A 15,237-nucleotide genomic window follows, 5' to 3' on the forward strand; every position below is an offset into this window, starting at 1 on the left:
TTCCTTGAGGGGTGTTCCGAAAGTGGCTTCGGTCCATTCCTTAAAGGATGCCTCAGTCATTTTATGCGCGAGGTTTTTTTTGCTGACAATTCTTTTGCCTTTTTTTAGTTTTGCTTTAGCCATATCTATGTGTGCCCGTTTCTTCTCCTTCATGAACCGTGCTCTTTCATGTTTGTACCGGGTGTGGTCCTCTGGATGTCTAGTTCTTTTCCATTTCTTGAACAATTTTTGCTTATTTTTGAAGATTGCTTTCAACTGTGAGTTGAACCAGGGCTTTGCCCTGTCTGATAATTTAATTTCCTTAGATGCTCCTTCTTCAGCCATATGCATGAGTGATTGTGAGAGCGCTGATAAGGCATCATCAGTGCCCAAAAGGTATAGGTTTTGCCAATTATATGCCATCAGATGTTTCAGAATGACGTCACTTTTAATATATTTTGATGAGAAAAGTATCTTTGTATCGCTTTTTGGATGCGGACCAGTTTGGCGGATGTCCCGGATTCTTCTTAAAGTGGCTTCACACGTGAGCGGTTGGTGATCCGAAGTGAATTTCATGTAGCTATTCCTCAACTTTATATCTGGGGTATTGTAGTATATGAGATCTAGGCACTGAGTTCCTCTTGTTGCTGGTGTTTTCAATTGGATCATGTTTAAAGCATTCATTGTATCGTCCAACTCGCTTTTTGCCTCCCGATGTTTTGGTAGTGGCATATTGAGGTCCCCCATTATGATTGTGTCTGTGTTCGTGCTCAGATTTGAGGTGAGCCACGTAAGAAGCTCGGCTCTGTTTTCTTTAGTGTGTTCCGGTGGTAGGTATATTACGCCTAATTGCAATCTCCTCGTTTCCTTGCCAAGAGTGGCAATGATAGCCTCGAAATTCTTCGATTGCGCCTCGAGTTCTTTGACTACAGAAAATCCTTTCTTGAAAAGAATCATTACACCGCCTCCTCTTTTACCCTCTCTTCCATTTGCGATGCAGTTGTAACCGGAGGAGTGTGCAAGGGCGTCCAGGTGTCTGTTATTATGGAGCCATGTTTCAACTAAGCATACGCAATCATTCTCCGAGTTCAGTAGTAAGGTTTGTAGTGCGTGTAGCTTATTCGATATACTTCTTACGTTTTGCAAGAAGATAATGATCCGGTTCGAGTCTTTTGCGAGAGAAAAATTGACTGTTGATTGCTATTGGGCTCTTCGTAGGTTCGCGGTGCTGTTCCTAATTGTGGGCCTCCCAGCCCTTTCTCTATATGTCTTCACCAGCGTTCCTAATGGCCAGATGTTTCTGTCCAAGAGCCGTCCTTCACTATTTAGTGGGCAGGAGAGTATGAAAGAGGAATATGCAGGATGTCGTGTGCGTATTTGCTTGACCTCTACATCCATCCCCAATCCTCTGTCGCACATTTCTTTAATAAGATTTGGACCTGTCTGCGGATTGAGTCTTGAAATAAATATCTTTCCTCTGGTTTGTACAGAGGATATGTTAAATCTGTCGGCAAGCCTCTGACTGTGTCCCGCAACACGATTAGTTGTGGTCTCGGTTCTATTGTGCTCATCATTGATTTGATTCGTTTTTTGAACCCTATAGTCCGCGAGATTGTTCTCAAACATGGATTGATTTGCGCGAGAGGGTATCGATGGGGCAGATTCACTCGTCTTGTTCTGTTGCGGTGCCTTCTGTCTAATGGTCGCAATCTGCGCAAAGGTAGGTTGTCTAGTAAACCCAGCATTTATTTCAGTCGTCAATGTGCTCTGGGGGTTGTCATTGGTTGATAGGGAGAGGGGACTAGCATTTGCGAGGTCTATTCTTGTTTCTGGCCTAGTCGTGTGGTCTTTCTCAGTGGAGATTTCAGATCTTGACACTCTTAGACGCAGTAGTGACTCGCCTCCCTCATTTTTAAAGTTATTATTCCTATCATTTCTTGCTTTTCCCTTAGTATCCCTCTGTAATTTGGATGTCTGCGTATGCTGATCTGTTCGTGCCTTATCCGCCTCCTTATATTGGGCCCTATTTTCTTGTTTTTTCATAGCTAGTACAGCAGTGTCGATTTTTCTATCCGTTAGTTGTAACTGCGCTAATAGTGTGTTCAATTTTTCCTCTAATAACTTTTGACTTCTGCTGATTTTAATGTTTTGCTCCCTTAGTTCATTGTTCTCCTCTTGGATCTCACGTAGGGCCCTGTACATCGGAGAGAGGAGCTCTGTTAAGTAATATTCGTGTTTGCTCGTGTAGGGTTCCGAGCCGCAGTGTTGTTTTTTCTCAGTTCCATTGTAATGAGGGCTTTCTGCAACACGCTGTACAACGAAGTTTGACATTTTTTCAGTGTCTTGGGTTCTGCTAAGAAGTCTCCGATGTTCGCAGTCATCTGGACATGCGTCGCACCCTAGTATTTCCGTTATCGAGTCACCTATGACATTAATTGGTTCTTCGGGTATCCCAGAGCAGATACCTTGAGAGGAGTCCGTAGGCTCGCGTTCGCTGCAGGCGTCATCGCCCGACTCGCCTTCGCTAGACTCTTCTTTAGATGGCTTATTTACCCGTTCACCCCCATCGTTCCCTTTCTTGGATTTACAAGTTAGACAAAGAAATTTCTTCTTCCTAGCTCGATTAAGTCGAGCTATGTCCACCGAGGAGCAACATCTTCCAATAACCGCCTTGCATCCGCTGCATTTAATAGCGCATTTGCTCACTTTTTGGCATATATTACATATTTGATCAGTTGCTTCTGATCCCTGTTTTTCCATATTTTGTAATCCAGACATGTGTTTCCCTTTAGCTTTTAAGGTCGCTCTTTCCCTAAGGGCAAAAGAAGTATAGTGAGCTACTGTAACTTTACTAAAGCCTTTCTGCCCACCTATTAAGGGGAAGTACAGCGGGAGGTATGACCTTGTAGTGATTTCGAAAGACTCTACCCTCGGTAAGCGGACACGTTGCGTTTATACGAACTAGAAAATGTCCGATCAGGTATTCGCAGATTTAATCTTTAGAAATCATATTTACCTGCATGCTTTCGTCTTCTGTTCATACTTGTTTCAAAAGCTGGAGAAGAGAGCTACCCACTGATATCAATTACAACTAGTTTAACACTTTTAATCCATACTAAATTAAGGTAAAAAGCGGAGCACATAATTCCTCAGTTAGTCGACTTCCGCCACCTAGCGGAATCGCTGTTCAAGCTTAGAGCCATATGCACCGAAACGACCTACCTACGCACAGAGGGTTACTCTCCCATCAAAATCGGCTGACCAAAGTTCTACTAAAAGAGAAAGCCACCTGCTACCTACCAATCAGCAACATGATGCAACGCGACCAAACGGAGATCCTATGCATAAAATCCCTGTTTGCTCGCCGAGGTTACCCACAGGATACCGTCCTTGTCTTGCCGAAAAGTACAACATCACTTCGGTTCAAACGAGAGGGAAAATATTTGTGTCACGAATCAACCCCAATATTACTCCTGGTGTCATCAGAGAAATGTGTGTTGAGGGAATTGGTATCGATGTTGAGGTACGTCAAGTACGAACTAGACACCCTGCCTACTCCTCCTTCACTATCTCTTGCCCCATTAATTGTGAAGCCCAACTACTCAACAGAAACATATGGCCCAGTGGCACCCTCGTTAAAAGATACAGAGAGCAATCGACAAGGCCCACAACTAGTGCAGTGAACACCCTGGCAAAACAATAGCAATTAACCAACACCTCGCCAGTCTTCAAAGAAGATACAAAAGTCTCAATTTTCCTACAAAATGTTCGCAGCATATCCAATAAACTCCACACCTTGCAGAGCCTTCTAATCAATTCAGAACACTCATTTATCTGTCTGACAGAAACGTGGCTCCAAAATAATAAGCAGCTGAACGCTCTGGCAGACAATTTAGGCTACAAGTGCATCGGTAGAGGGAGAGATATCAAAAGGGGCGGAGGAGTAATGATGCTATATAAAACCGACTTCCAGATTGGGAAAGAACAAAGCTCTAATTCAGATAACTTCGAAGCTGTTATCGCCACATTCTCTGGTGAGAACAGCAAGGTACAGCTTTGTCTTATCTACAAGCCACCAGAACATACGAGAGAGATCAGAAATGAGTTCTTTACCTGGCTGGTATCAAACTTAGACGTAAATATTGAGACAATCATCTTAGGAGATCTGAATATGCCGTTACCGAGGAATAAAGATGCAAAAGCAGAGCTAGACGCCACAGTAGAAGCACTCGGAATGAAACAATTAACAACACCTGCGACAAGAGGATTACAGCGCCTGGATTTAATTTATTACAACGGACAAGAGGTTAGCTTAATAGACAACTCCTTACAGTTTTCCTCCGACCACTCTGCGCTTTCAATGGAAGTTGCTCTTCGAGGACAGATTGCCGATCAGAACTGCGACACACAACAGAGTAATGAACTAAATTTGATATTTTCCAAAAATATATCAAATGCGAGGTCATATTGCAATGCTTAGCGCAATATAACTTTCAAAGTCTACATAAGATGTCCACTGAAGAAGCCATAGATGAGATTGAGGTTACTCTTACAGATCGCCCGTCTAGGAGCAGCAAAAGTATTAAAGATCTCCGACAGAGCGAACTCTTGGTTCACTCCAGAAGTTAAAGTTATGTTTAAAAAGAAGCAAAAGCTCTACCGAAAGTGGAAAAGAACTGGGCACCCGACTGATCGGACTATATACAAACGCGAAAGGGCACAGTTCATTCGACTGAAAAGACAAGCATACTTTGAGGTTATGAAGGAAAAATTAAAAAATTAAAGAGAATAGTAAGCAAGAAAAAGAACAAAAAAGAAATGACGGACCAGCTGTTTAGAGAGTGGACAGAAGTCACATTCGGAAAGCCTTTGAATGAGAAGCAGAAAAATTGTGAGGAAAACATCCGCGAGATGCAGAAAATGATTGAAAAACTGACGGATCCCACTGGCACAAACCAAACTAGAGCTAGAAACGTATTACGTGAAATTAATATCAGCAGGGAAAACTTAAAGGAAGCTATTAACTCGCTCCCCAATAAAGCAACGATCGGGCCGGACCAGTTCCCGCTATTCATGATAAAAATATGTAGCGCTTACATAATCGACCCGCTCCACCACCTCTTCCAAAGAATACTAACTGAGGGGGTTATCTCGAAAACATGGAAGAGATATTACGTAAAACCAGTTCCAAAAATAAGCAATCCTAAAACCAGTAAAGATTTCGGGCCCATCGCAATCGGATGCTCTCTGCAAAAAGTTTTTGAGAAAGCAATCCTCAACACCGTCAATCAGCACTGCTTTGGGGACAGGCCACAATACTTACATTCTGTGCTTCTTCGAAGGTCGACCATTACTAATTTAATGGAGACTCTACTCCGAATACAGTTAGCTTTAAATAATAAACAACAGTTGGACATCGTTTTCCTGGATGCAGCCTTCGACAACGTCTCAATCCCAGCTATAACAGTAATCCTCAAGGAGTATTTCCTCATTTCAGGAAGCACTTTAAGCATTCTCACTAACACCCTTCAAGAAAGACAAATTATCGCAATAAACGGGAAACAAACAGCATCTTACTGTATCTCCAAGGGAGTACCTCAAGGGGGCGTATTGTCCGCCACCTTCTTTGCAATAGCACTAGCCCCATTTTTAGCTCAAAACTGTGAACAATTTATTACATATGCTGATGATTTGAAATTTTTTGTAACCTCTAAAGAACAAGAAATTGCACCCCATCTATCAGAGGAAGCAAACAAGGCAATCAGGAAGCTAGAAAAATATCTGCACTACATTGGCCTGAAACTTAATGAAAAGAAAAGTGCCCAAATGACCTTCACCAACAATAAGGAGAAAAATGAAAATACGATTTTTGTGAACAATACCAGAGTCCAAAAATCCCCCGCCCATGTTGGCCTTAAGTGGGATGAAGGATTAAACTTCATACCTCACTTCGAACACATTAGGAAAAAGACATACGCGGCACTCTGGAGCACTAGACAAGAACTCACCGGTCTCCGAAGCCCTCATCTTAACATTCAATACATCCTTAAATGCGTTACACCGATTCCGTTGTACGCATCGACTATCTGGTCATCGGCCCCTGAGAGCAACATCAAGGCCTTCTTAGGAGTACAATACTGGCTCCTGAGATGGCTAAACAAGATTGCCGGGAAACCGTTTACCATCTCAAGAGCGGTCTTTTCTGCCAATCTGGACATCACACCCTGGAAGTATATCATCACAACCAGAAACATCTGAACTCTGGCAAAGCTACTAACGGGGGAAGGAGAGAGAGAGAGAGAGAGAGAGAGAGAGAGAGAGAGAGAGAGAGAGAGAGAGAGAGAGAGAGAGAGAAGAGATGCGCCGAAAGTGGGAAACGTGATCACTCGCCCTCGGATGACACGTCGAGAATAAACAGAGAAGAACCAAGTCTCAAGTGGGAACTGACTCAATTGGACTCTCTGGGGAGATTCTTCCTTCCCAGCAAATACTGGAAATTATTTTAATAATTTAAATATAGATCCAGAGAAACTATGTACAGACAAAATGTATAGGACAGAAATCTTTGGTAATGTGTACCGGCTGATGTGTACAAATATAATAAGAAGACTAATTTAATAATTTATATAATAATATTTAGCATTTAACAACCATTCGCAATTAATCCATTAACACATAATCTGTGTTTTTGCATCTCCAAATATTGTAAATAAGTTCGTGTAAATATGCTCGCAAAGAGAATATGACCGAATGCATTTTCAAGGAATGGGCTAATAACACTTTTAGTAACCTGCATGGACTGAATCAAATTGAGAACACTGATAATGGTAACAAAATTTTTGAATTCCTGAAAGATTTAAACAAGCGAAACTATTCGGCAAGAGAGGAACCAACAAGACCTCCATTGAGTGAAATACAAATCACCAAAGAGAGCGTAATGAAAGCAATCAACGATCTTCCCAATAAGGCCACTGTTGGACCAGACAAATTTCCAATGTTCATCCTTAAGATAAGTAGCCCATTTATAATAGATCTATTACTGCACATCTATCAGGAAATCATCAGGTCAGGAGCTTTCCCGCAAGCTTGGAAAAATTACATTGTAACCCCAATACCAAAGATTAAACACCCAAAATTGGCTAAGGATTACAGACCAATTTCTGTTAGTTGCACCCTACAGAAGGTATTCGAAAAAGCACTGCTTCCCACCATCAATCAACACTGCTTCAGCCATAGACCACCGCATTTGCACTCAGTTATTTCGGGTAGATCAACAATAACAAACTTACTGGAAACCCTTTTTCGCGTGCAGAAAGCACTAAATGAGAAAAAGCAAATTGATATTATTTTTTTGGATATCTCCTCAGCCTACGACAACGTCTCAATTCCAGCGCTCATTGCGATTTTAAGGAATTATTTTAATGTAAGAGGAAATTTGTTAACTATAATAACCAGCCTGGTAGAACATAGAAAACTTACTGTTAAGCACCAAAAGCTACAATCATACTTTACCATCTCGCAAGGAGTGCCACAAGGGGGAGTTCTTTCGGCTACTCTCTTCGCGGGCGCCCTGGAGCCGTTTCTTGCACGGTACTACAATTTTATAACATATGCTGACGATGTAAAATTCTTCATCACTTCCAAAGACCATGAATCAGCAGAAGGTATTTGTCAGATGGCAAATAGCACAATCCGAGAATTTGAGAGCTACCTGGATTGCATCGGGCTCCGTATTAATGCGCAGAAGTCTGCCCAAATGACCATAACTTGCAAGCAGAATAAAAATGACATCTCGATCTCTGTGAACGGGTCTAGTGTGGAAAAAGTGCACTCTCACCTGGACCTGGGTCTTAAGTGGGATGACAGACTCACCTTTGCTCAACACTTCGCCCATATGAAGACAAAAATATTCGCCGCTTTATGGGCTACTAGGCAGGAACTGGTAGGAATTAGGGATCCTCAGCTAGCGACCAAGTACATTTTAATGTGTGTCCTGCCAATTGCAATGTATGCCTCGCAAATCTGGTCTTCAGCTCCAGATTCACATTATAAGTCCGTCCTTGGGATCGAGTACTGGTTCTTGCGATGGCTTAACAGAGTTGCTGGCCACCCTTTTACTATCTCAAGGGCCATTCTCTACTCAAACCTTAACATCACACCCTGGATGCAGCGGACAATTAACAGGAACATACACACTCTCGCACAAATGCTCACAGGCAGAGTAGATGCTCCAGTCCTGGATAATATTCTAGTTAAACCGCGTGCCACTGCTAGACGTTGCGGAGAAGTAAATAATCCACTGCGTCCAGTCCTGAACAATCTTAGTAGCCTGCAAAGATTCTTCCGATCAAATACAGCGAGAATATTTAACTCACTACACATAGATGCCGAAAAACTGTGTGAGGATGCAACATACCGGAAAGAGATGTTCCAGGATTCGTACAGACTTACTGAAATATGAATCGGCTGCAAAGTACCAAAGAATTTAGAGTAAAAGAGAAACTTTCTGCTTTAAGAACAATAATAATCTGTTGACTGTAAAAATATACCTTCTGTAACAGTTATGTTAATATGTAAGTTATAGATGGAATTATTAGTGAGTTGTAAATATATGAGTTGCGTAATGTATGTACATGATCATTAATATGTAAATACTGTATATATTAAACATAAAATGTGTATATAATATTTCGGGACGAGACTACGTGTTGAGTATATGTAACCCACTGCCCGGAAGATGCAGTGGGTTACACCCTCCTGGCACTTTGCCGTCCCGGGGTGGTTTCCTTATGGAAATAAACAGATGATAATAATAATAATAATAATAATATAATGTAACCACACCCTCTAGCCACGTGCTGTCTATGGGTGTCTCGAAAGAGAAATAAACAGATAATAATAACTTCTCAGACGCCCCTCGTAAGGTTTCGCGCCAACTCCACGCTCGTCACCCTCAAAATGGCCGGGAGTGCAGTGAGCACGCGCGTGCGTATAACCTTAATCGCCTGTCGAGAGCAACAGATGCGTGTGACGAGCCGCGACACGTCGACGGACCGATGACAGAGTAGCGAAACACGAAATGCTGGTCACCATTAGGACGGCCAGTTGACACGCACCGCAACGTGTCACCACGTGGATTCACCGGAATGACGATGCACGCAACACGGAAGCCCCGAAACGGAAGTGCTCGAAACACGCGACGCCTGTATTCGGGCAGACGTAGACTCGCTTCGTTTTACCAATCGGAAATTAATTCGCAGCATATTTGAAGACCCCTGTGGGTCAGATTCCTGCTCTGGGGTCACTGCTGTTGTTGATTCGGCAAACAGCAGTTGCGCGCATCTGGGGTGTTTCGATTGCGAATTGACGACATGAGGAAAGAGCGAGCACTTTCCGTGTGGGTTCCCGGGTGGGTAGGTTTCCCTCTACTCTTTCCCCCAAAACATTGTTCTTCTTAATGATGGTGGTGAGTTTGAGGACAGTTAAAGAGCTCTTTCTGCTGTTGGAAGTGCTGAAACAATACCGAGTTTTCTTTTTTTTCGTTCTCTTTCTCTTTAATTTTATTTATTTATTTTATTTTATTAAATCTGTTTATTGCTCTGCCAAAGAGCCACCCCCCCCTGGACAGCAGGAAGCTAGGGGGGTGATATTACACACAGAGGTTAAGACAGGGACATGTGCCTGGCGGTTACATGGGGCACATATATGCTTAACCCGACAGGTACAGAACTTAGTGTTTATTATTTTACATCATTGAAAGAATTAAAGGATATTACTTTCTCTAAATTGCTATAAATTACATAAGCATGAGGGAAATATACAAAATATAAAGAAATGAGGCAGTCCTTCACCGGTTGTTGCACGTGGTATCTCTTCAATTCTTCAATCTTGAACGTAGTAGTGCAGCCAGGCGTCTTTGGAGTAGTAGATTCTAAGAGAGAGAGAGGGGACCAGTGATGGCTTCACTTTATTTTCCTTTTCACCTATCTTTAACGGGATGCATTGTATTTTCCTTCGTGGTGTCTCATAAGTGTACGTTTGCATATGTGTTCTTTAGTTTCTGACGTCTGTATGAATGCTGCTCGCAGAATCTATCCAGCTCAATGGCTAGGCGCCTCCGTAGCCTGGTGGGAAGGAGCAGCAGTGCATAGCACACGCTTCTTGATTAGACCGGGGTTCGAGCCCGTCACCACCGAATGCGGAAAGGTCAGGGAATGACCACCGCATATCCCCGAGCAGTATGGCCTTAGTTGCTAATGCTCCTAAAAAAACCAAATAACAAACAAACAGCTCAATGGCTAGATTGTTCATCAAATCTACCGTGTTTTTATTCGCTTCGTTTTTCTAGGTACTTTCTGTCTCTTTTTTTCTTTTGTCTTTTTTTCTTTTTCCAAAAAGGGGTTCCTCTCTTATTCCTAATAATAGCTACGAACGGTGCGTACAAACGAATTACTTCTCGGTGTAAATTCGCGTTTGTTTTTCATCGTTTAATCACTCGTGGGTGACGTAAGTGTTGGTATGGAAACACGTCTGTTGTGGAACACTGATGAACAACTTGTTTTCTAAATAAACATCGACACGCAGCTCGACCTTCAGCTTTTGGTTTCCAATTAACACCGCCTTCTTTTCTGTCTGTTCCCCCCACTCTTGTCCCTTCCTCCTCCTTTACCTTCGCCCTTTCCTACTTAGAAACTCTTTCTTCGTTCTCTCTTTTTCCACTCCCTTCAAACTTTTCTCATCGCTCCTTTCGGTATATTCGCTACGAACTCCACCTCTCGCTTCATTCGCATTTAAAATCTAACGCGAAAGAAATAAAGTCCCGCACGAACCACTTCTGGAAAAACTTAAGCTATATGGTATCCGTGACCCTTTGCTCTCATGACTACGCAGCTATATTACGCATCGTTCCTTGAGCGTTATCATCGATCAAGTGAACTCAGACTGTTTTATACCACTTAGCGGAGTACCACAACACTCTCCTTTAGGTCCTCTTCTCTTCATTGTTTTCATAAATAATCTCCTTCTTTCATCTACACCTCCAATGTTCAAGTTGCTCTCTATGCAGATGATCTTAAGATCTATCTTTACTGTACAATAAAGATTTCTTCCTTCCTAAATCTACTCAGCAGTGAAGGAGATTACCGATTCTCAACAGCTTCAATGTGCTCTCAACAAATTCTCCTATGGCCAGGAGAGGATTAAGGTCGGTTGAGGCCCCGGGCGCAGAACAAAGTATTGGGCCCCTTAAAAAAAACAGAGAGAGAGACAGGGAAAAAATAATACATGTTAATCATTTTTTTAAATAAATAAAAAATATTATGTACTATTAATGTTTTATTTCCAATAAAATTTGAATATAATATAATTAATAATAGCATAATAATAATCACAAAGTTTTGAACTAATATGTTCAACTAATTTGCTGGGGTTTTACGTGGGCCCTTCAGAAATCGGGTCCCAGGGCGCGCGCCCGGTGCACCCGCCGTTAATTCCGCCTCTGTCTGTGGCTATCTTTGAATGGCTTGTCTGCTAACCCCTCGAAGTGCAAAGTTATCTCTTTCTCATCTTGCAGATCTCCACAACTAATGAATACGGAGTATAGTATTAACTCCGTGATCATCGAAAGGTGTGACCAAGTTAACGACTTAGGGATTCTCTTTTCCAGCAGTGCTAAATTCGATGCCCATGTCCTTAAAATCACCAGCAAAGCATTCAAAACACTGGGATTCATCAAACGGAACACATACAAGTTCAAAAACTACAGATATGCAGTTATCGTTCATAAAAGTACTGTTCTGCCAATCCTTGAATTCAGTTCACCCATCTGGAATCCTCACACAAAGACTTTAACTAACAAAATTGAAGCAGTCCAAAAAAACTTTATCCGTTACCTTACGTACCGCAATCCTCTATTCTATCACTCAGTGTATTATGAATCGCTGTGTGATTACTTTCATCTGAGGCCTCTATGCACCAGAAGAGTTACTGCTGACATCACCCTTCTAGCCAAAGTGATCACTGGAATTTACGAAGCATCTGATATCCCGAGTAAAATCAACTTCAATGCTCCTTGTAGACAAGTCAGGAACCTTACACCATTTCGCCTTGACTCTGCCAACACGGACTTAATGAAGTTCAGTCCACTGAACAGAATCAGCAAATCAGCAAATGACTCTCGCATTGACTTCTTTGACAACTTCCAATTACTGATGGACTCCATGAACAAGTTTGCCTCTTCTCTTAAACTGCAAAGTGACTAGCTCACATCTAATTATTGTAGCTTATTATTGGTTATATTATTTTTCTATTCTCTAACGGATTAATTATTACTTGTTTTACCGGTAACTTAACTTAATACAATCCTCTTTTGTACATATGCTTTTATTGTTTGAATCTATATCAATGTTTTTCTTCCTCTTGGATTTCATGATTTTGTTATCAATTGTGGACACTGTTCTGATCTCAGGTACACTCTCAATGGTTACCTGTTCTGTATCTTGTTGTTAATAAAATAAAATAAATAAAAAATAAAAATAAAGCGAGAAGGTGTAGGAATTAAGAAGGGGCTTCTTGAAAACAAGTGGCACCCGGGTCTAATGCGTCAGAGCGCCGCGTGTCTGATGTCCACATTTACCGGAAGAAAAACGAGGTTCAGTGCAGCGCGATGGTCCGTGTCTAACTCACTCACCTGTTCGGGGGTATTCGCTGTCAGCACGTGCACTTTAATGAAGAAGGCGTTGTGCAGTCCATCCAGGTTCGCGAATTCTGCGGACACGAGGGAGAAGTCGAGGACGTCGTTCACGAAAACCAACCAGCTGATGAAGAACTTCGAATTCAACGGCACCTGGTGGAGAAATATTAAAATATTTAAGTGTTATCTGTTCAGATGGTCCAATACGGTTCAATGCATAAAAATGCACCCCGTGAAACGTGGGGAATTTTTATTCACGCAATTAACCCTTTGTTTATACGTGCACCTATCCCCTTTCTTTGTAAAGAAGGCAAAGATTTCTTTGCTCTCTTAACAGTAGCAGAGAAGAGGTTGGACCAGATTGGTCCACTTGATAACGATGATTCAATCGTTGATGATCCTGCGCAGATACTTAACAAACTAAATGAATGTTTTTTGCATTCACACGTGAGGAATTCTGTAGGGTAGCGGAGAACAGAAGTTCATCAAACTGTAACAGGGTGGTTAATGATTTTGTAATAACTGAGAGCAAGGTGGAGGAGAAATTGTTGAAATTAAACGTAAGAAAGGCACCTGCGGTGGATCTATCTAATTTATGTATTTATGTACACGTTTCTCACCCACGGGGCACACAGACTCTAAATAAAGGTGAGAACGCTAGGAGTTACAGAAAATCCAAAACAGTTATAATCAATACAAAACTAGAATTAAAATATATACAAAATTTACATTAAGAAAACAGAGTTGAGTAAGGAGCAAATTCTTATAGATAGATGGATTAAGAGTAAAATCAATATTGCACTTATTCATTACCCGAAGGAAACCAAACAGAGGACTACCAAATAAGTGATGAGGACGAGGGGCGGACAGGCAGCGAGAAATCAATTTTATAACGAGAATTCAAACGGGGTATAGCGAAAGGTATTTGTTCAAGAAGAGATGGAGAATCGATAACAGAGTTTACGATATTGTAGACAAAAAGAGACCCATGGAGTTGTCGTCTAGAGTGGAGAGGAATGATTCTGAAGCGACCACAAACATCTCCATAATTTCGACGGTGAAAGGCAATGTGATTTCGATAGAGTAAGAATTTAATGAATTTAATTTGAATTCTCTCAAGTCTGTGAGAAAGATATTCCTGTTGTGGGGACCAAATAGTAATCAAAAATAGGAAGTGCAAGCTGCTTGAAGGGTTGAATTAGAACTTTGTCACTCTTGAAAACAGAGGAAGAACGCTTGATTAATCCAAGAACCTTAAAAGTGTGAGATATTACATGATGGACGCAGGAAGAGGGATGAAGGTCAGATCGAAATGCGACACCTAAATCATCGAGCGTATCAGTACTTGCAATTAAGGAGTTTTCAATATAATAATCAGTAAGGATGGAGGGTCTAACTACACGATTCGAGGAAAAGCGACATAATTTATATTTTAACGGGTTTAGAAACAAGTTATTTTTATTGAGCCAAAGTGAGAGGGGATCAAGACCGGACTGGAGTTCATCGCCGTCAGATGAAGAACAAATAACTTTGTAAATTTAATATCATCTGCATAGAGTTGCCACTCAACATTAACGGACTGAAATAAGGCTGACAGATCGTTAGCATAAACAATAAAAAAGAGCGGACCCAATGATGAGCCTCGAGGAGCACCTTGCGAAACAGCAAACGGAGTTGAAGTACCATCAGTTATTACGGATAATTTAATTTACGATTTATAAGCATTGAATCAAGCAAATTCAGTAAAGGGAATTCAGTAAAGTTGATGACAGCTTGAACAGCAAAAGATCGACGTGGATAGAGTCAAATGAGTGCGAAATATCAAAGAAAAGCGAATCAATTTGATTTCCTTTGTCCAAATTAGCGTGTAGGAAATGAGAAAAGAAAGATAGATTGAAAACAGTTGATTTCCTGGGAAGAAAGGCATACTGATGATTATTGATAAAAGGGCGAAGATAGGAACTAAGATATTTATAAAGTAAGAGTTCAAAAATTTTCGCAATTGTATTTAGTATGGTAATAGGTCGGTAGTTATTAGGCTTAGCGTTATCAGCCAGTTTTTTTATAAATCGGGATGATATAACCCTCTTTGAACGATGAAGAGTAACAGCCACGAAGAAGACAGTAATTGGAGAGATTTGTAAGAACTGGAGCTAAAGACTAACTACTTTTCTTGAAGAAAAGAGCAGGGAGGGTATTGAGGAGGTATGGCTTTAAGGGTAAGTTGCACAATGGATAAAGGGATGGTTGGGTGAGAGAAGACAGAGAGTGATTATCAATGGGCATCGCTCTTCGTGGACAAATGTTGTTACTGGTGTGTCCTGGAGTTTAGTGCTGGGCTCATTGTCGTATTCAATATTTATCAATTATACTGAAGAAGGTATATCACGCTGAAAGTTTAATTATGCAAATAATACGAATGTTTCCAGTTAATCGCATTAATCTAGGTATGCCACTACAACAACATCTGCACAAATAAAGAGATGAGCTGAAAAATGGCAGTTGAAGTTTAACATTGACAAATGAAAGGTAGTGCAAATGGGTAGCAGCAATCCTAGAAAAACATA

At 41.3% G+C, this 15,237-nt stretch overlaps 1 protein-coding gene across 1 annotated transcript in view; it reads right to left on the minus strand.

Moving 5' to 3' along the window:
• LOC150086328 (uncharacterized) overlaps positions 1-15,237 on the minus strand; it is a 193,285-nt gene that overhangs the window by 60,641 nt on the left and 117,407 nt on the right. The window contains exon 5 of the mRNA XM_090372545.1: positions 12,668-12,823. Coding sequence (XP_090228671.1) covers positions 12,668-12,823 — 156 coding nt within the window. The remainder of the gene's footprint in view (positions 1-12,667; positions 12,824-15,237) is intronic.

Source organism: Mastigoproctus giganteus, chromosome 4 (genome assembly GCF_048544385.1).
Source record: "Mastigoproctus giganteus isolate SK-2022 chromosome 4, ASM4854438v1, whole genome shotgun sequence".
NCBI lineage: Eukaryota > Metazoa > Arthropoda > Arachnida > Uropygi > Thelyphonidae > Mastigoproctus > Mastigoproctus giganteus.